The sequence below is a fragment of the Arachis hypogaea genome, chromosome 16, assembly GCF_003086295.3.
Source record: "Arachis hypogaea cultivar Tifrunner chromosome 16, arahy.Tifrunner.gnm2.J5K5, whole genome shotgun sequence".
NCBI classification, from domain to species: Eukaryota; Viridiplantae; Streptophyta; class Magnoliopsida; order Fabales; family Fabaceae; genus Arachis; species Arachis hypogaea.
Window position 1 is genome coordinate 127,714,221 of NC_092051.1, and position 23,301 is coordinate 127,737,521.

The following is a 23,301-nucleotide window of genomic DNA, read 5'->3' on the forward strand; positions in this document are numbered from 1 at the left end:
GCCGTAACCGACGAAGCTTTGGCGACCGTCCTGGTACGGGAAAAAGAAAAGGTTCAGCAACCGGTCTACTTTGTGAGCAAGGCGTTGCAAGGGGAATAGTTGAGGTACAGTAAGCTGGAAAAGCTGGCTTATGCGCTCCTGACCTCCTCCCGTAGGTTGCGACAATACTTCCAAGGACACTAGATAATCGTCAAGACGGACCAAGCGATCCGCTAAGTGCTACAAAAATCCGACTTGGCGGGTAGGATGATGACCTGGGCAATCGAACTATCTCAGTATGACCTACAGTACTAACCCTCCCGAGACACCGAGCACACGGTGGAAGCTCCATGTAGACGGAGCCTCCAACCAAATGTTCGGGGGAGCGGGGATCATCCTAGAGAGTCCAATCAGAGTTGTGTATGAGCAATCAGTCAAATTTGAGTTTCCAGTGTCCAATAACCAAGCAGAATATGAGGCTTTTCTTGGCGGCCTACTCTTGGCAAGGGAAGTCGAGGCCACTAGAGTGGAAGTATGCAGCGACTCTCAAGTCATCACATTGCATATTAATGGAACGTATCAAGCGAGGGACTCACTGCTGCAAAAGTACTTGGAGAAGGTCAAAAAGCTGAGTGAGGAGTTCGACGAGGTCATGGTGCAGCACGTTCCGAGGGAAAGGAACACCCGAGCCAATATCCTATCAAAGCTAGCGAGCACGAAGCCAGGAACAGGGAACCGATCTCTGATTCAGGGTTTAGTGAAGGAATCAACAGTGACCTTGCATATAACTCGGGCGGCCGACTTCCCCTCATAGATGGACCCAATAACTGATTTCTTGGAAAACGGTAAGCTCCCTGATGACGACAAGACAACAAGAGCACTAAGGAGAGAAGCGGCCAAATATACAATAATACAAGGCCAACTATTTAAGAAAGGGCTGAACCAACCTCTATTGAAGTGCCTACGCCCCGACCAAATGGACTATGTGTTAAGCGAAGTCCACGAGGGGTGTTGCGGTCACCACATCGGAGGAAAGGCCTTATCTCGCAAGCTCGTCAGGGCCGGCTACTATTGGCCCTCAATGATGTCGGATTCCCAAGAGTTCGTGAGGAAATGCAGGAGATGCCAGGAAAATGCCAACTTTCACAAAGCGTCGGCGGCTGAACTAAGCCTGCTAGTGGCCTCCCGACCATTCTCCCAATGGGGCGTCAACCTGTTAGGAACTTTCCCGGTTGGGCCTGGGCAAGTCAAGTATTTAATAGTTGCCATCGATTATTACACCAAGTGGGTGGAGGCCGAGCCGTTGGCCAGCATATCTTTGGTAAACTGCCGAAAGTTCATGTGGAGGCAAGTAATAGCCAGATTCGGAATCCCAGAGGTCGTCATCTCGGACAATGGAACACAGTTCGTTGATAAAAATTTCGGGGAATTCCTCGCTGGGTTAGGGATAAAGCAGAAGTTCTCGTCTGTCGAGCACCCCCAAACTAACGGCCAAGTTGAAGTAGCGAACAAGGTCATCCTACAAGGTCTTAAAAGCGACTTGACTAGAAGAAGGGAGCCTGGGCAGACGAGCTAGCATCAGTCCTGTGGTCCTATCGCACAACATAGCAATCCTCCACTGGGGAGACGCCCTTCCGACTTACCTATGGGGTTGAAGCGATAATACCCGTGGAGATCGGGGAACCGAGCCCAAGACTACTTTTGGGAGGAGTCGAGGAAGCCATAGAGAAGGACTTGGTAAATGAGACTAGAGAGATGGCCCACTTGTCAGAAACGGCGTTGAAACAAAGAATGGCTCTGCGTTACAACGCCAAAGTGCTAAAGAGAGATTTCGAGCCAGACGATCTAGTCTTACGACGCAACGACGTGGGGCCCCCGACACCAGGGGAAGGAAAGTTGGCAGCAAATTGGGAAGGTCCATACAGGATAAAGAAAGTAGTCGGCAATGGAGCCTATAAGCTAGAACGACTGGACGGCAGAGAGGTCCCGAGAACGTGGAATGCAAGGAACATAAGAAGGTTCTACTCCTAGAAACTGAAGCACACCCGACGGGCAGGCATCAGGCGATGTCCCGGTTTAGTAAGGCCCGTTTTATTTTTGTTCACATTATCTCCCATTAGTTGTTTACGTGAATTGCAATTTGTCATCATATAACTGTTTAGAATACACCAATTTTTTCTTTCTCGTTTCATATCTTAATACACTGTTCAAATTGTTCAAATTACTTTGCTTGGTAAAATACCCAATTCGATAACAGCACGGCATCTCGGGATTGATCACCCCGGGATCCACTGAAGTCATGAACGCTACAACAGACAACTATTAAATAAGGCCAAATTGCAGCCGCTTAAACAAAAAAGCCATGACTCAGCTTCGTTAATTACCAAAAAAATGGTAAACGAGTGCAAGCAAGCCGCTAATTACCAGCCAAACGGTAAGAAAAACAATTCATTTTCTTAATAACCAGCAAAATGGTAAACAAGTGCAAGGAAGTCACCAATTACTAGCAAAACGGTAACAAAACAATTCATTTACTACCGACAAAGTGGTAAACAAGTTCATTAAAACTACCTGAGTTCAAAGGTCTACGCAAACTATTACAGAATAACACAAAGCAAAAGTACATCATTTCTTCGGGATATCGATAATTTGACCATCCCGGATGGTCTTGAAGGCTCCAATCGCAGAAGTGTCAAAGTCGGGAGAAAGCAGTTTGACCTGGGCTTTAATCGCCTCCTCGGTTCCATTAATCACCTCCCTAGCCTTCTTCACTGTGTCCTTGTTTTTCTTCTTCAGGCCGACGACCTCTCCTTTCAGCCCAACTACCTCATCCTTGGCACTCTTAACCGACTTTGCGGCCTCCTCAAGCTTGGCCTCCAAAGTAGTAATCTTGGCCTGGGCTGCAGAGGTCTCGCCACGAGCAGAGTTGAGCTCAGACTCCAACGTTATTTCTCTTTCAGTAAACCGGGAGACCGCTTCGTTGGAAGTTTTCAGCTTCCCCTCCGAGTCAGCTAACTTCTCCTTTAACATGCCGACCTCCGACTTCAGCTTCTCAACTTCTCGGAGCGACTGACGATACTTCCCATCCAAGGCCCCGGCCTGAGTCAAGATAGGCTCTACCCTCCTAGCAATAGTTGCAGCCCTTAACATGCATCGGTAGATCCACCTGGCCTAAGCGCCCAAGTCCCCATCATGAAAGAATTCATCAGTGCCAGGCATGAGCTGTGAATCAATGAAACTCCCAACGTCAAAATTCTTCTCCATCATGGTGAGGGACCCCTCAAGACTAGAGGTCGGCTTCCGCTTACGAGGGTTGTCAACTATCGCGACATTGGGACCCTCGTTAGCCGACTTGACCTCAGGAGGCACCACTCCACTGCTGCTTGGACCAGTTGTAATGGTTGGGCCAACAGATTTCATTGGTGGGGGGAGCTGACTGCGCCTCGACAGTGGGAGAAGATGGTTGCTGGGCAGATGGGGTGGCAGAACTGTCCTCACTATGACCAGGAAGGAACTGAGACATCAAATCTTCAAGTCTAGTATGTTCGGCAGCCATACTCACTGCAGCACATAACAAGTCGTTAGACAGGCACATATATAAAAAAGGGGGGGGATAGGGGAGAAAGGACAACACAACCATCCAACCACTCACCTATATAATCCCTACCCATCTCCTGAGCACCCATTAGAAGATGAAGGTTGATATTATTTTTATTAAAAATGGCCAGCAACACATCAGCGATGTTCTTGACCCGCTGAGTCAAGCCCTTGTAAGTTACTTTAGTAAAAGCGTTGGACCCGGCCCCGAAGCTCCAGTAGGTCGGGATCCACCGCTCACCCTCCAAGGTTAACCAGAAAGGATGTACTCCCTCGGCAGGTCGGACCTTAAAATACTTGTCCTTGAAACCATGAAATGAATCCTCGAATACCCCCAAAAATTTGCCTGTCCTGAGCAGACCGAAAGGACATGAACCCCGTCTTATGCCTCCCCTCCTTAAAAGAATTTGTCAAGACGAATAACCAAAGAAAAACCTCCACAGAGGCAAGCAAGTCTAAGTACTCACAAACCATTTCAAAACACCGGATCGCGGCCCAACTGTTTGGGTGCAGTTGCGACGGGGCCACGTCGCACCGATTGAGGAGAGCCATTTGAAAGGGGGAGAAGGGAATGTGAACCCCCAAGACAATAAACATAGCCTTATACATCCAGATCCAGTCAACAACCCGGGGAGTGTTAAGATTAAGTTGACATATGCGCTCATGGGCGGCGGGAACAAACACCTCATAGCGCCCCTCCTCGTCACCTCCCCCACAAAGTTGGTTGCGGACACGAAACTCCATGAGCTCCTCTAAGGTCATTTGTGAAGGTGTATTCTTGATATCTGAGGTGACCCGGGCGTATCTGTCAACACGGGACCCCGGGAGAGAAAGTTGCACCATACCTATAGTGGGGGTACCACAAAGTCAGGCTACAAGGTCGGGAAGTCAGAAAAACTAGAGCTAATACTAAACGCTACAGTGAACCTATCTACAGTGAAGCCAAGGCTAAATTTACAACGAAGTGAAGATCACAAATCAGGAACCTAAATGGCAACCTCCCTAATATCTATCTAGTGTTGTTAAACATGCAAATCCAACACCTAATCCAAATAGGCATGAACAGTGAAAGGCACGCAGGCAGTATAAACATGCAGTAAAGCTAAGAAACATGAAAGGAAGGAACCACTTACCAGGAAAATGATGATGATCGAAAGGGGTTGCAAAATTTTGAAGATACCCTGCTGAATCGATTTCAAACGGAGAGCTTCAGAGAATGTAGAAGGAAAAATGAGAAGTTTGTAAGGAAATAAGGAAATAAGGAATGGAAGCGCAAGGGAAGAAAAAGGAAACCAAAGCAAAGATTAACTGCCACAGAGAAGCACGAAGGTCAGGGGTAAAATGGACTTTTCTCCCTACCTTCAAATCAGCCATAAATGCACTTAATTGCAGGCGCAAAGAACGAGGCGACAAACAGCGCTTCCCTAAAACGGCGAAGCTGGCTCGCACGTAGGGGGCACGCTCTAATCACGAGTGGTCGACCTGACTACGAGACAACTGATTAGAACGCGCCAACAACGGCGCTCACGGCCATAGCTGATACGTTGGGGGCACTGTTCCGGACCGGCCCAGTTGGCATAATGCCCCGACCCGGGTGGCCGGCCAAACAAGGTCGTCAAACCCGAACCGGGAAACTGACCCGACACTTCCACCCCTCCAGCACAGCATCTGACAGCTGGGGGAAAAGGAAACTTCCTGAAAGGTGGGTTTGCCCTTGTGGGACCCACCCTAGATACAGGGTATATAAGGGAAGGGCCTTAACCCTCTCCGAGGTACGTTACTATCTCCTCACTTTTACTGCCATCTGTATGGATTTCTAACTTGAGTATCGGAGTCCTTTTTGCAGGTGGCTCCCCCCTTTACACCACTACTGCTCGGGAGGTCGCGGGATCCCAGTCTTCCACTCTCCTATACCACAACCTGGGAGATCCGCCCGTACGCCAACAACCAGGTCCAGACTCCCCTCATCTCTCTTACCCATTTCGTTTACTCGACCCGTTTGGTACTCGGCTTGCCGAACACAAGTTATCTTTTTTCAAAAGATCTTGTAGAAAAGTAATTTTATGTTTGAATAACTCTTGCAAATTTTTTTTATTTATCAATTATGTTTGGTATAAATATATAAAAATACTTTTTGTTTATTTATTACGTAAATAACATCTTTTTTTAAAGAAAAAAGATCTTTTAAAAAATGATGTAAATTGTAGCTTCTCAATAAAGATATTTTTTATCTTTCAAGTGTTTTTACTTTTACTACTAGAAATTTACCAAACACGTTAAAAAATAAAAAAAAATATTTTTTTCATTGAAAAAAAGATCTTTTCTATCAACTTAATGGCGCCCAAAAAAGCACAATAACATGGTGAATTTTCTACATGACAATCGACCTTTGGTGTGCTCATGAAAAACATGATTTTCCATATTGTGTAAGGCGCTTTGATCATCAAATATAAAATTGCAAGGCGATTAGATGAAATTTGAAGAAAAATCAACATATTCAACATCCATTGAAGTTCACATGTCGTATTAGCAGGAACACGATATTCTATTTTAGTAGATGATCGAATAATAGTTGTTTGTTTCTTAGTTTCCAGGAAACTAGAGTCTTTTTCAAGAGGAAACAATAACTAGTAAGAGGGTGTTTGGGGTTCACGTTAGGCAATAGAAAAGCCCGTTTGAGCGTCTTGAACATCCCATTGTTACGTTTGACAACTTTTTGGAACCCCTAACCCATAAGTGCTTTCACCTCCGAACGTACGTTCACGTGAAGTTAAAAATTCTAACTTTTGCGTTCACGTTGGGAAGGATAATTACCGTTGGAGGAATTAGGTAAGAAATTTATTCCATATCTACCAACTGTACCCTTCATTTCTTCTATGAAAAGGATGCACATAACCACATAATTTCACCGTAGTTCTCTGTATGTTTTTCGTTACAGATTTTTTTTTTCAGATTTGTTTTCATCATTGCCAAGGTAAAGATTTTAATTTTTTTATTATTTTTAGTTCTTTCTTTCATATTTTGATTTTTATGTTTTTTATTGTATTTTATATTTATATGATAAATATTTTTCATATTATTTTTTAGTGTTCTGATGTTATTTTTTTAATTTTCTATTGTTATATTTTTATTGTATTTTTTTATTTATATGACAACTATTGTTGATATAAATTTTTATTTTTATTAATTTTTATGATATTTTTTTGTTTATATAAATTATTTTTTTCTATTCTTTATTGTACTATATTTATGTTGTGTATAAATTTTTTTTATTTGATTTTATTCATATGAATTTTATTTACTTTTTATTATAATTTTTTTGTTCATATGATATATGTTGTTGATTGTAATTATTATATACTGTATTTGTATGAATTTTTTTGTTTTTGTTTTTTATTTTTATTGTACTTCTTATTGTACTTTATTTTTGTTTTTATTATATACTAATTATAAGTAACAAAAGAGTCATAAATAATAAAAATGTATAGTCCAAAATGATACTAAATTAAAGAGTACTAATGGCACTAAAATAAATTATAAAATATTTTCTTTTTGTGTAATATTATAAAATGTATAGTACTCTCTTTTATATTTTTATTTCTTATTGTTTTTTAGTTCATATGAATTTTTTTTATTATTTACTGTTCTTTATGTTTAATATGTAAAGTGTCATTTTAATTTTTATTTGACTTTGTTCTTTTTTATTTTTTACTTATTTTTATCATTGATTTTTTTATATTGTTTTTTTTCAGTGTTCTAATCTCTCAGGTATGTTATTAATTTTTTATGGTATTCTTATTATTTCTTGTTCATATGAATTATATTTTTTTTTCTTTTATGCACTGTGTTTATAGGTTTTTTTTTTAATCAAAGGGAGCTCAACACAACAGAGTGGAGCAATGAAAAGAGCTACAAACATTAACAATATTCAAGATAACATACAATCCCTAGTCATCTTCGGCATGGCCATCAACAACCAAAGGGCTCACCACCACTCCATTCCTCAGAGTACGTAACCGACCTGTTTATAATGTCCACCACCCTTGAGGTATGATTTCGGAAGAGCCTGCCATTCCTTTCTAGCCAGATTGTCCAGATAACAGCAAAGAACCCAATGAACCACCTCTTTCTGTCAACCTTCCTTACTGACAAGTTCGTCCAGCTTTCAAAGTGTTCTTTGAGTGTACCTGGAAAGCTCCACCTCTGTCCAAAGGCCAACAGCCAAGCACACCACACCTGCCATGTGATCTCGCAACCAAGAAACAAATGAAACGCAGTTTCCACAGCCTTACAACATAGGACACACCTATTGTCATGCTGGTCAATAACCCGTAATCTACATAGTCGATCATTTGTATTCACCCTTCCGACCAACACAAACCAAGAAAAAAGCTCAATCCTAGGAGGGATGTACCCTTTCCAGACAGCACTAGCGAAGCTATAGCCTGTGATTTCCTCCGGTAAGACTTCCGCCTGCAACACCTGCACAAAGGACTTTGTTGAATAAACACCTATTTTATCAAATTTTCACACCACTATATCCTCTCTCTCAGTTGTGAGCGTGACTGACTGTAATATCTCATGAAGCTGGTTCACTAAATCCAGCTCCCATTGGAACAACTCCCTCCTCCACTGGAAACTCGGAATCCATTCTAACCCATCCCAAAACCCACAATTTCCTATAACAGATTTGTAAATGTTTGAAACCGAGAAGAGCCTAGGAAACATATCTTTCAACACCCTAGTCGGCAGCCAGCTATCCTCCCAGAACCGGATTGTTCTGCCATTCCCGAGTTTCATAGACAACCCGCTGATCATCTTTTCTCTCATCTGTGGCTCGCTAATTTGTAGCTGGCAGATATCCTGCCAAGGACCCCCTCTTGTGGGAATAGGCTGGCCTCGCAGCATCATAACAGGATTCAGGTTGTTACAAGAGCAGACCACTTTCTTCCATAAGGGACAGTCTTGTTTTGAGAACCTCCACCACCACTTAAATAGCAATGTTGTATTTCGAATCACTACACCACCAACTCCCAACCCACCTGCCTTCTTTGGAGCCATGACTACTTTCCACTTCGCAAGCGGTAACCCGTGTCTCCCATCCTCAATACTCCACAAGAACCGTCTTTGAAGGGAAATCAACTTCTCTGCCACTGTGTTTGGTATCTTATATAAGATGAGGTAGTAAATAGGCAAGCTACTAAGAACCGACTTAATGAGGACCAGCTTGCTCGCTTTGTTAAGAGTATTTGCTTTCCACAAACTCAGCTTTTCTTCCACCTTGTCAATCACCGATTTCCATGTCTTAACCAGCCTCGGATTCGCTCCCAGGGAAATGCCCAGATATCTGACTAGTAATGATGCCTCCTTACAACCCAATAACAGAAACATCCTCCGAACCCACATCCTATTACAATTGACCGGAATAAAATTGGACTTCTGAAAATTAATGCTCAATATAGACATCAGTTCAAAGCATCGGAGTAGTCGCTAATAATTCCTGATGGTCTCCTCTTCAGGCGGGCAAAAAAGAATAGTATCATATGCAAACTGCAAGTGAGACAACTCAATGTTATCCCTACCAAGCAGTAGCGGAGATATACGGCCGTTCCGGACCGCCTCTCCAATTATCCTATGAAGAACATCCACAACTAAAACAAACAGAAATGGAGACAGTGGGTCTCCTTGCCGCAGACCCCTTTCCATTTTGAAAGGCTTCGAAGGTGATCCGTTGACAAGCACCAACATAGATGCAGAGCAGACACACTCCTTAATCCACCCTCTCCATCTCTGGCCAAATCCCATCTTTTGCAATAAAATATCCACAAAGCCCCATTTGACTCTATCATAAGCCTTTTGGAAATCCAGCTTTATTATCGCGAAGCTCTTTTTCCGTGATTTCAGCCAGTGCACCGTTTCACAGGCGATCAAAGCCCCATCATGTATTTTCCTGCCCTTTATGAAAACGCTCTGAGTCTTTCCTACCAAACCCGGCATTACCTTTTGCATCCTCGGAACTAACACCTTAGAAATGACCTTACAGACACAACCCACCATACTAATCGGCCGGAGATCCTTCATTTCTCTGGCTCCAGTAAACTTCGGCACCAGCGCCACCCAAGTGACATTCGAATCGCTTGGTAGTTTAGCTGACTGGAAAAATCCTAACACCGCACTAGTGAACTCCTTTTCTAATTCTTCCGAGCACTTCTTTATGAAATTCATGTTATACCCATCACTGCCTGGTGCCTTTGTTGGCTCCCAATCCCAAACAGCCTCCTTTATTTCTTCAGTAGTTGGCATCAACTCTAGCTCTGTTGCCTCTTTCTTATTGATCTGCTTTACAAGCCCATCCTTGAAGCCAATAACTGGCAAAGTCTCCTGGTAGTACAGCCCCTTATAGAAGTCCCGGATAGCAATCTTGATCCTTGCTTGGTTCCTTACCAACCTCCCATTAACCATTCAGGCATCAATCCGATTAGACCTTTGTCGCGCCGAGGCTAAATTGTGAAAGTAGCGGGTGTTTATATCCATCTCCTTTGCATGCCGAGATCTGGACATCTGCTTCTAATGTAGCTCCTTCCTGATATACCATTTCCTACAGAAGCTTACCAATGCCCTCCTCCTCGCTTCAACAGTCCCATCAGCCGCTCCAGTACTTACCATGTCATCTACTTTCTTTATTTCATTCTCAAACTGTGTAATCTCGGTCCATGTCCCCAAAGTTCTTTCTATTCCATCTGCTCAGCGGAGTCGTCAGAGCCTTTAACTTGTCCATGAACTATTCCTCCCCCAAGCTCCTCCACTCATCCATCACCATCTTCAAGAAATCCGAAAAGGTCTCGCCCCCCCCCCCTCTAATCCATGTGACCTCCATAATCATTGGACAATGGTCTGATAACCCTCTAGGTCCCCCTTGCAGCCTTGTGTCAGGAAACTCTTCTAACCACTCCAAACTAACCAGACCCCTATCAATGCAGCTACATGATTACCCTCTGAACCAGGTGAACAAACAATCAGTGATTACTAAGTCTACTAACTCCATATCCTGGATCCATGATTTAAACGCTACTGCAGTCACCGTCAAAGAGGTAGCTCCCTTCCTCTCTTCCACATGCGTTATCTCGTTAAAATTCCCATGTAACAGAATGGGACTTGACATAACCCAGATAAGAAGCTCAGCTCTTCCCACATAACAAGCTTTTCCGCTCGATTATGCGGCCCATAAACTAGGCAGAAAGCACAGGAAAAATTAGTTTTTAGTAGGACACCCTCCACGCACAACCAACGAGCTCCTTTATAGCAGTTGTTCATCCGAATCACTGTTTCATCCCACATTAATAACAGACCACCTACAGCACCAACCAATCCAACAAACTCCCATTTAACTGCACCATTACCCCACAGTTGTACTATATCAAGATTAGTCACGACCTCTTTCTTTGTCTCTATCAAGCCTAGCATATGCACTTTAAACTTTCTCCGAAACTTCTTACCATACTCATTTTACCAACTCCCGCCAACCCCCTAATATTCCGGGAACTAAAGATCATTGTAAAGCACTTATACACACCTTTTTCTGATTTTTTGAGCGACTTCGCCGTGCTTTCTCCTTCTGCTTAGCCTTTTTTTTCTTCTGCGCAATTGCCTCATTCTGTGCCTGTAGTATCGCTATAATGTCATCCTCCTCGTTATACTGTATAGCTCCAGATTTCACTGCGAGCTTCCATGCTTCCCGGTTTTCTTGCATTTCAGCTGCCCATCTGGTTTCAGACATTTCTGTCTCAGCTTCACTTCCTACATCAGAAGGGGCAGCTTGCAAACCCTCTGAAGCTCCCCTCGTACCACCGGTCCCTAGCTCTGCTGCGATATCTACAATCCCCTGAGAGCCATTTATGGCCCTGCCTTCTACAAAACCCTCACAATCCGGATCGTTGCACTGCTCTCCTGACCCACCCCCCCCTCCGCGTCAGCTTCACATATAGGGCTCCCGATCGTAATCCATCCCCTTCTAACTGATAGCATGACATTCCTTTCTAGCTGTCCTAAACGCTTCCATCACAAGCCTCTGTAGAACCTGGACCCCCACCAGAGATGTGCGCTGCCAACCCACCATCCTCCGACAGTGTCATCCCCGTAACAAACCCCCCAGACCCGGTTTCCCGCTCCTCTGTCCCCGTTAGATCTCGTCCCTTCACCATCCTCGCATGCGTCCTACCCGATGCACAAGGTGATAACCCATGCGCCCCCAGGCTCGCACCACTGCCCCCAGCATGGTTCGCCGATCGAGCCGGGCTTCCGTCGCCAGTAGCCGCCATCGCTCCATCACTACCCAATGCCGTAGGGGGCGTCGAGGGGTAACCACCCGCGACAAATGGTTGCGTCGCGTTCTCCAAGTCAAAGACTCCACCAGCCACCCATCTTCTCTCCGCAATGAGCAAGTTCGCGCCGCCATGGTCCCCTACTCCACCGACGCCGCACAGTGCATGAGCAGCACGATCCCTAGGCCTACCCGACAGATATCCCCCCTCTGCGTTACCTCCAACCCGATCCATACCAGGTCCAAGAAGGAGACCCTTCACCAATCCAGATGGAGGCACAGTACGTGGGCCTCGGGTGTTTGGGCCCAACCTCTCTTCATGTGTCTTAGAAAATACAACTTGGGCCATGGAGCTATCATAGTCCAACCGAACGTTACTTGTGATCTCTCCCACAGCAACCACCCGATCTCTATCATAATCCCAGGATTGAGTCCATTCTGACGTAGCTTCTGCAAGATCATCCCATCCCTCCCTGGGAGCGAAATCAGTATCCCTTGCCGTTACTATTTTTTAATTCAAAAAACTGTTACTCCATTCATTAAAAATATCGGGATTAATTACGACTCTACCCTCTGGAACCTCTTCCACCCTATTCAGCAGGGCCACTTCCTCAGCATGTCCCACCCCCCCAGTTGCATGGAACTTCAAGGACAACCGACGATACTGTCAATGTTCCCATCAAGCCCTTTCATCACATCGGTTGCCACCCCATCCGAAGAGCCAAATGCATCACTGCCCATTTCCTTAATAAATACCTCGAAACCAAACAAACCTATAGATAAGCGGAGCCTTTCAGAGATAGTTTCAAGCCTCCAGGTATCGATCAGCATGCGACCAGCCCAAAACAACGTACCTGAGGCTGTTCCATTATCACAACCCACCACCTCACCTCACTGCCGACCAATCGCACGGAATGTATCCTCCGACCAAACATGTAACGGAAATCCATAACACTCAATCCACACTCTTCTCTTGTCATACCGTTCCTACTCATTCCAACGGCACACACTATGAAAGAACTGTCGGAGTCCATCCCCGTAACCCTCCAGCGCCTCCTCCACACTCTCTATACTATCAAATACCAACAAGGCCTTGTACCTCTCCAAATTACAGATTTTAACAACGTGAGGCCATACCTTCCGAGCGGAGTCGTTCAATACCCTGAAGTCAATTAATCTCGTGGCGCTCCCAATCACACTCCTCTGCAGCCATTCCAAATTAGTCTTTTCTACGAAGACCACCAGCCCCTTTGCCCCCACTTCCGTATGACCCTCCCCAAGAGCATGTGTTGAAATTTCCACAGATCCCAGCCCTTCCCCATGAACCATGTTCTGAGATGGAGGAATTCCACTCTCCGTCCCTTTGAATCATCCCTCCTGTACTTAGCCTCCCCTACAAAAATCTCCTTTCTCCTTAACCGCATGCGATTCATCTCTGCAATTGCCTTCAGCGCTCCTCCCTTTGTAGTATACCGTATGAATGCGAACAGGTAGATCATCCCATTTCTCAACTTCCTTGAAAGATATATGTCGTTGATCCTTCTCGTCCAAGAAATTAGTCCAAATAACTTCCGTTCCGAGATATCAACTGGTAAGCTGTCCACAAAGATGCTGGACGAATCCCGTTTCAGACGAACATACTCTTCTCAATTTCAAACCCTGGGATCCTTCGCTAGGCTTGAAGAAATCCTAGACCTACCCTTCCCGGTGTTTTCCCACCCCGCTCTCACTCTCTCTCACCCTCTCATATTGCAGAAAGATACCCATTGTGTTTATATATTATATGAAGTTTATTTTATTTTTCTTATTTGATATAATTCATATGAATTTTTTTATCTTTTATTATATTTCTTTTATTCATATGATATATATTGTTGGTTTTATAAAATTTTTATCATTTTTTATTTACGTGAGTTTTTGTTTTATATTTTATTATACTTTATTTTTGTTTCGACTGAAATTTTTTATTTTTTATTCGACTATGTAAAATTTATAATTATAATTCTCATATATTATATTTTATTATAACTTTTTTTATAATATAGATTAATTGATCCCATTAAAAAAGACAAACTAAATAAAAAATTATTCATAAGTATTAATAAAATTATGAATGTTGGATGCCAAAAAAGTCTTATAAGAATAAAATTATTGAGAGTACGGTATAAAAATAATATCAAATTAACATTCTCACGTTATTACTTGAAATTTAAAAAAAGGTAACATATATATATATATATATATATATATATATATATATATATAATTTATTTTTTTAATAGAATAATGAGTTAACAATGAATCTCAAAGACAAAAGGAGCATGAGATATGGAGACTATTAAACAATTTATCCAAGCATGTTTAGATCAAGTTGCTAAACAGCAACGTAATGGAACCACTCTTACAAAAAAAGATTGGAAGGATGCTTTGTCTCAATTTAATGAAAAAATTGAAAAACAATGTGATAAGATTCAATTAAAAAATAAGTGAGACAATCTTAAGAAGGAATGGTCAGTATGGTACAAGTTTTTTTTGGCAAAAAAACGGGTTTAGGATGGGATTATACTAAACATACCTTTGATACACCAAATGAATGGTGGGAGAGAAAACAATTGGTAATAAGTCTTGTGTTGATTACTTGTACACATGCAGGAAAATCCTTTATATGGAAAATTCAAAAATAAAGGACTTCCTTTTAAAGATGAGTTAACTATATTATTTAAAGATGTTATGGCTCCCTCATCTGGGATGTTACCTAGGGTGGAAACTCAAGTGCAGTTGACTTCATGTGAAGTTGATAGCTGAGAACTGTTAGATGAAAATTTAGTCAAATCGGTTAAATCATCTAACAGCTATCAGCTATCAACTTCACGTGAAGTCGACTGCACCTGAGTTTTTACCGTTACCTAGTGGCATAGAAGAAGATGGTGATGGATATCGACCATACTTTGAGGAAGGTCATGTTGATATAGAAGAAGGTTCTGGAGATAGTGATGAAGGTATAAGTGCTAGTGTGGGAGTTAGTTCTAAATTTCAACACATAAATCTTAGCTCTTCTCAAGAAAAAAATAGTCAAAAGAGTACGAAAAAAAGAAAGAGAGATGTGGTTTGTGAAACAACAAAAAAAAATTTTAAAGTCCTTGACTCAAAGCAAATTGCAGATGCAATAAGTAGAATTGCCTCTGTATTTGAATCACGCTCAACTATTGTGTCCACATTTCTAGTACCTGGTGCATCTATTGGGAAAGTAATGGCTGAGATTCAAAAGATGGAAATGATCACTAGTGATCCCGATTTTCATAGTCGTTGTTATCAACTAATGATGTTTAAACCCGTTAGAGAAATGTTTATATCCTTAAAAGGATATGAGCAAAGATTGTTGGATTGGCTCAAAGATGTAGCATATAATCGACTACCATTCATGCAAAATTAATTTTTTTTTGTGATTTTCATGCAAAACTAATTAAGTTATTATTGTACTCCATTTTAATTTGTCCATGAATTTTTTGTTATGCTAGAATAAGACAATAAAAAAAATTGTGTGTTGCTTATTTATCATTTAATAATATAATATTTGTGGTACTTAATTATTGTTCTTATTATATATAATTTGTTTTTTAGCTTGGTATTGATAAGAATTTCTTTATATTTTTATGTAGGACTTAATTTTTGTTAATTAATTTAGAATGAACATGGAGTATTTGTTTAAAGAGTATGAAAAGGAACAATATGAAGAATCAAAATTACTTTCCATTATAAAAGAAGAAACAGGTGAAATTGAAAATATTTCTGCATTAATTGGTCAATATGCAGTCAATTATCTGTGTAAAAAATCATGCAAAACTAGTGAACAAACAAGTTATTTATGGGTGCAAGAAATTTTATGTGGCCATGGCATTCGTTGTTATGAAATGTTTAGGATGGAAAAACATGTTTTTTTTTCAATTTTGTGATGAATTAGTTGAACAAGGATTAAAATGTACAAGACAAATGAGAGTTCAGAAAATAGTTGCAATGTTCTTAAATACGGTTGGTCATGGAGTGGGTAATAGGATGATATAAGAAAGGTTTTAACATTCTAGAGAGACAGTAAGTAGACATTTTCATGAGGTATTGGTTGCTTGCTTAAGATTATCTATTAAATATATTAAGCCATAGGATCCTAAGTTTCAGAATGTTCATAGCAAAATGAAAAATGACCAACGATATTGGTCATTTTTTAAAAATGCTATAGGAGCAATTGATGGTACTCATATCCCATGTGTGGTTAGCCCAAGTGATCAACCGAAATTTATTAGAAGAAAAGGATATCCAACACAAAATATAATGGCTGTATGTGATTGGGACATGTGCTTTATTTTTGCTTTACCTGGATGGGAAGGCACTGCGCATGATGCTCGTATATTTGATAATGCTATTACAACTCCTACCATGAATTTTCTGCATCCTCCTCCAGGTTAATTTTTATCATTTTCTTACAAATAAGCTATATTTACTTGGTTATCATTTAGCTAATTTTTTTTCTCATTAGGTAAATATTAATTGGCAGATGCCGATTATCCAACACCGAAATGATATATTGATCCATATAAATGTGAGCGCTATCATCTTGCAGATTTTAGGCGTTCTTCTGGATTTACAAATCATAATGAAGTATTTAATTATTATCACTCAAGCTTAAGATGCACAATAGAAAGGACTTTTGGAGTGTGGAAAAATAGATTTGCTATTTTGCGACACATGCCCAAGTTCAAAATTGAAACTCAAGTGCAGATAGTGTATGCAACAATGGCTATTCATAATTTTATTAGAAGACATTCTGAAACAGATACTGAGTTTAATTAATATGAACATGCAAACTTCTTGATGGAGAAGATAATAGTTATGTTGGTGAAAGCTCAGATCAAACTCTAACCATTAGCTCTTCTGCAGAAATGGACCGTGTTCGAGATTCGATTAGGGATCAAATTATTAATCACATGCAGTAGAAATAATAGTATTCTTATGTACTAATTTTGTATAAGATATTATTTTTTATGTATTTCATTAGTGTTTTATCTTTTAATTTAATATTTATTGGTGTTTTTATGTATTAAAATATATTTTGTTAATTTTTATATGTTACTTTAATTTAGTAAGTAAATATTAACTTTATTATAAAATGAATTAATAAGATTTATTCAAATATCTAAAGTAAAATAATAGAATAATATAAAAAAGTATTTTAATTGATGTCTCTTTTAGTAATTTTTCATCTAAAAGTAATTTTGAGAAGTATAATCCAAACAACATTTATTTTACTATAATCCATTTTGATATAAAGATTGCCAAACATAAATCACGTTAACACAAATTACTTTTCATCAAAATCAAGTTTGCAAAATCAATTCTATGCAAACTCCCGTTTGCAAACTATAATTCAAACACACACTTAGTGAGCAACACATATATGGACAATCCGCCTAATCGGAGTCACTGAAATTACATATCTAAATAGTTGAGTCTCTTGGAAAGAAAAGGTCTTTCCCTAGACCGTTCTTTAATTATCTTAAGAGTTGAATAGCAACATGAAAATGGGCTTCGGTAAACGAAGTCATGATCTGATTAAGTTGTTGTGTGGCATATGTAATATCGAGCCAAGTAGTGGTGACATAGATGAGGCAGCCAACTATGCAACGATAAATAGAAAAGTCGGGGAGAAGAGGACCATTATTTGACGTAAGCAAGTAGCACTATACATGTTAACTGTTGCAGGTTTTGCACCCAAGAAACCAAAGTCCTGTAGAAGATCAAGGCAGTACTTTCTCTAAGATAAAAAAAATGTCCTGTGCATTGTAAGAGAATCATTAGAATCAATTTAGATAAATTAGCATCGTTTATATTTATATAGCATATCTGTACATTAATTGTAGGATTCTATGTCTTTATTACTTTGATTCATTTAGCACCTATAAATACCCCTTGTATATTGTACCTCAGAACACAACTCAATAATACACTTTTTAGATACTCTCTCAGTCTTTTATTTCTAACATGGTATCAAGAGCTTAGGTCTTTTTTTTTTTCAATGAAAGCCCCATTGTTTTTTCCTTTCCAGTAGTGTTCTTTGGCCTCCTTTTTCGTTTTCTTTTCGACGCTTTGGTTCGTCACCCCCGTAACCATCTTGTTCTTCTTGTCGCCGTGATTCCAACGCAACCAGAACCTCTGTCATCCGCCGCCGGGCGCGCCTCCACGCGCCGCCGAAAGACGCTGTCACGACCAGGTTGATCTTCCTTCCAGATTCCACCCGTGCCTCTTTGCTCGCATTTTTCAATCTGCTTTCGACGATTTGGTTCGTCACCTCCGGCATCATTGTGATCCTCTCTTCGTCAGCTTTCCAACACCGCCGAGATCGCCGCCAGAAGCCCCGGATGCGCCGCCACGTGCCGCTGGAAGTTCGCTGTCCACCTCCATTGTTCCTCCTCCAAGATGCTTCAGTAGCTGTTGGATCTTGCTGCTGATCCAACGATCCTAGAGCCTCCACGTGTCACGCCACCAGCTTTCCCTGCGACCCGCGCACTCGCTCTTGACTCGACCCGGCCCGCGCGTTGACCCGACCGCCACTTCAACGCCAGCCTGTCTTCTTCGTCCTCTCACGAGCTGCCACGTGTCACCGTTGTCCTGTCGTGGCACTGACGTCCTGCTGACGTGGCGCTGTCGTGGCTGACAAGCGGTAGGGGTGCACATGGGCCGGGTGAAGCCGGGTTTGATGTGACCCAGACTCAGCCCCCAAAATATACACCGGATCTATTTATTAGACCCGAACCCGGCCCTAGACCCGATGAAACCAATACACTTTCGGGCCACAATTATACCAGGTGAAAACCGGGCCGTTAACATTACATTACGTTAATACCTTCTTGTAAGCTAGCATGTAAAAATATCCAAATTTCCAAGACTCCAACCATTATTAACATGGTAAATTCACTTAGAAAAATATAACAAGAACCAACCCTTCTTCAAAATTAAAGCATAACCACAATCAATACTAAAGCATAACCACAATCAATACTAATATTGTCTAATAATACCAAATATTTAAACCAATACAAATAACACAATATTATGCATTAGTCTAAAGTCTTATGCATTCTAAACATAAAACATTAACTTATAGTCTTATAATGACTAATAACACAAAATATTAAAGTTTACAATACTTAAATTCCACATAAGAATAGTCATGATCCATCACTAATAACACAAAATATTAATTGTGTATGATGACCGGGACACCGGGCTGACTTCGGGTGACCTGAGCTATGGCCCGGACCCGACCCGAAATAATGACCGAGTCTATTTTTGAGACCCTTACCCGGCCCTAAACCCGATGAAATCACACCAAATTAGCCCCTAAAGTGTTCGGATCCGGGCCGGGCCTTTGGGCTGGGCCGGGTCATGTGCACCGACCCTCCCTAAGGTTTTTTGGTGAGCTCTTTCCAATTCCGCGCCCTGTTTTCTCGTTTTCTGCCACGAATTTGCAATTTTCTTCTTTCTTTTGCTATTTCTTCTATTACTATGGACAAACCGAATGTCTTTCAGCCTATCCTTGTTATTCTTAATGGCTCCAACTATGCACATTGGGTTGAAGCTATGCGAGGATTTCTTAAAGGGCAAAAATTATGGCGATATATGACTGGTAATATTGCTTGTCCTGTTAAGCCAATTGTATCCAAAGATGGTGCCTCCAAATCTAAGGAGGATGCTGAGAAGGAGAACGACTATGCAGAGAAATTGGAAGATTGGGATAGTAAAAATCATCAGATTATCACTTGGTTCCGCAACACTTCTACTCCTGGCATTCATTTACAGTTTGGGCGTTTTGAAACTGCTAAAGAGGTATGGGATCATTTGGCAAAACGTTACACTATCTCTGATCTCTCTCATCAGTACCAACTGCTTAAGGAACTTCATAGCCTTAAGCAAGAACGTGACCAAGCAGTTTTTGATTTTTTTGCTCAGATGGAGATTATTTGGGATCAGTTGACCTCTTGTGAGCCTGTTCTTAAAGATCCCACTGATACTAAGGCATATGAGGATTATCGGAACCGGACACGTCTCATCCAATTTATGATGGCACTTACTGATGCTATGAGCCGGTCAAGGCTTCTCTTCTCATCAGAATCCCTTGCCTAGTCTTGAAGATGCTCTTCCTCGTCTTAAGTCTGAAGAAACGCGCTTGGGATTGCTTCGTTCTAAAAGTGAAACTGTCTTTGCTGCCACCGACAGAAAGGGCAAAATCTGTCGCAACTGTAATCGGCCTGGGCATTCCTTCTCCGACTGTCCTTCTATTGAATGTCGTAAGTGCAAACAAAAAGGCCACCTTGGCTCCAACTGCCCGAAACTGTTCTGCCATTATTGTAAGCTCTCGGGTCACTTGATTGCTACCTGTCCTACTCGACCATCACGCTTAGATTAGAACAAGTATCAACCTCGTCCCAACAACTCTCCGCATGTGCCTGCCTCTACTGCTGCTGCTACTACTGAGTCCACCTCTTCCACATCTCTCAACGCACCTTCTGTCTCTCCATCAGATATTAAAACCCTTCTTAGGCAACTTCTCTCCTTTCCTGGTAATACCCTCGCTACTCTTTCCACCCCTCCAGGTAATTCTAAATGGTATTTTGATTCTGGTTGTTTCAATCATATGTCTCCTTTGCGTCATCTTTTTTTGTCGTTGTCTCCCACTACAAATGCACCTTCTGTTAATACTACTAATGGTTCCCTCTTGCATGCAACACATCACGGGGTTATTTCACAGTCCAATATTCATCTTTCTGATGCTTATTTTATTCCAAAATTGAATTTTAATCTTATCTCTGTCGGTCAGCTTGTTAAACTTGGTTTTGATGTCATTTTTTCAAATTCTGGTTGTTGTGTGCAGGATCGTCGGACGGGAAAGATCATCGGGACTGGATGTAAGGTCGGACGCTTATTTGAGCTCGAGAACCTTCATGTTCCCTCTACAAATCTCTGTACTGCTTCCTCTCCATCTACTCTTCACTTGTGGCACCGTTGTCTTGCCCATAGCTCCTTAGGAAAATTACGTCCTCTTATATCTATGGGTGTTTTAGGTCAAGTTCAAAATGAGTCTTTAGATTGCATTTCTTGTCGCACTGCAAAACAACCTGCCTTATCCTTTAATAATAATTCCTCTATTGCATGCTCTCCTTTTGATCTTATTCATTCTGATGTTTGGGGACCCGCTCCCACCGCTTCTATGGGAGGGGCTCAATATTTTGTCGTCTTTATTGATGATTATTCATGTTTTACTTGGGTCTATTTGATGACTAATCGTTGTGAGTTGCCTCAGATTTATATTAACTTTGCCACTATGGTTTGAACTCAGTTTTCCAAGGTCATTAAAATTTTCAGACGTGATAATGCTATGGAATATCGTGACTCCAAACTTTTAAATTTTCTCGCTGAACAGGGTACTTTGTCCGAGTTTTCTTGTCCTGGTACCTCTCAACAAAATGGCAGAGCTGAGCGTAAACACCGTCATATTCTTGACTCTGTCCGTGCGATGCTTATTTCCTCTTCCTGTCCTAAGCGTGCTTGGGGTGAAGCTGTCCTCACTGCTGTTCATGCTATCAATAGAATCCCTTCTTCTGTTCTTGGTAACACTACTCCCTTTGAGCGTCTTTATCGTACTTCTCCCGATTACAGTTCTCTCCGTATTTTTGGTTGTGTCTGTTTTGTCCTTCTTCAGCCTCATGAACATAATAAGCTTGAACCTCGGGCTCGCATGTGTTGTTTTCTTGGTTATGCTTATGAACATAAGGGTTATCGTTGTTGGGATCCTATCTCTCGCCGTATTCCTATATCTCGTCATGTTGTCTTCTGGGAGCATTACATGTTCTCTATTTTTTCCTCTTTTGAGTCCATTCCTTCTACTCCGTCACCATTTTTTACTAACCCAAATGTTGATCTCTTTCCTAGTGATGATACTACAGGGTCTACCCCAAGTCCACCCCTCGAGGCTCCTGATCCTCCGCCTTCTCCATCTCCCGATGTTTCATGAACGCACCAAACACATTGAGATTAATTGTCACTTTGAAACGTATCCTTATTGATGCTATTCGTCTCATTGCTGTTGGGACACTGGATCAGACTACTGATATCTTCACGAAAGCTCATCACCCGACTCGCTTTCAGATTTTGTTATCCAAACTCAAGTTGGTATCCTTAGCTCCTACTTGAGTTTGAGGGGGATGTTAGAGAATCATTAGAATCAATTTAGATCAATTAGCATCGTCTATATTTATATAGCATATCTGTACATTAATTGTAGGATTCTATGTCTTTATTACTTTGATTCATTTAGCACCTATAAATACCCCTTGTATATTGTACCTTAGAACACAACTCAATAATACACTTTTCAGATTACTCTCTCAGTCTCTTGTTTCTAACATGCATAATGAACAACTTCAATACTCAAGAAGTACTTAAAAATGTCTAAATCCTTTATTCAAAGGTGCTGATGTTAAATGCATTTGGTAGCAGCTATCTCAGAAACAGAATTACCAATAAGAACAATATCATCAACATATATTAATATGATAGAAATTTTAGCACCAATATTTTTAATAGAGGTTGTAATCAGAAGAATCTACTTAAAGAGCTTATCATACCAGACAAGGTTGGATTGGTGTAAACATTGATTTGAGTGAGTACAAACAACACCAAGAAGCAGAGTTATGTAAACATCCTCAAATAAATTTCTGTGCAAAAATTCACTATTGGAATCTAGCTTATGTATAAGCTACCTTTTCATTAATATTGTTATGGGTGTGAATACAACCCAAACAACTGATCTGGTATAGCCCAAGATATCGTAATTCAAGCGAAATAGAAAGATAACATTGAGGTAACGTAACGATATTATAAATTTCAAATACCTCACCTCCATCTTATGTGTAGACGTCCAACCACTCGAGTAGGAGAACTACATAAGGGGGAGCAATTCGATCCCCAGGTATAATATACACGAAACCCTAGCTTACAATCAATACCTTTATGATCTCCATTGACTTGACCATATGAGTGCTATTGTAGGCACCCCCAACCTTCTCAAAGAAGTTGGATCTACACGAAGTCGTCAAAAACTCTAAGGCCAATGCAACCGCAATTCTCCACCTCATATATACTCGTAAGACTTACTCTGCATGTGTCATTACCAAAATTAAAAGAATTCACCCCTTTACTTTGCGTAAATCCTTTTGCCACGAGACGAGCCTTATAACACTTTATTAAACTATTGGGGCGACCCTTAATTAGTTCAATATACTCACTTACAACCAATGGATTTCACATTAAGAGGGCGATCAACAAGAATCCAAACTTTGTTCAACTCTTGAATA

The 23,301-nt window shown here is 41.1% G+C and overlaps 1 protein-coding gene across 1 annotated transcript; it reads left to right on the plus strand.

The window, feature by feature from the left end:
- The first annotated feature begins 277 nt into the window (after positions 1–277).
- LOC140180224 (uncharacterized) lies at positions 278–793 on the plus strand. The gene has a single exon (XM_072220671.1). The coding sequence runs from the start codon at positions 278–280 to the stop codon at positions 791–793; it is 516 nt and encodes a 171-aa protein (XP_072076772.1).
- Positions 794–23,301: the final 22,508 nt, after the last annotated feature.

Coding starts and splice junctions, on each gene's coding strand:
- LOC140180224 (XM_072220671.1), top strand. CDS start 278: ATGACCTACAGTACTAACCCTCCCGAGACACCGAGCACACGGTGGAAG.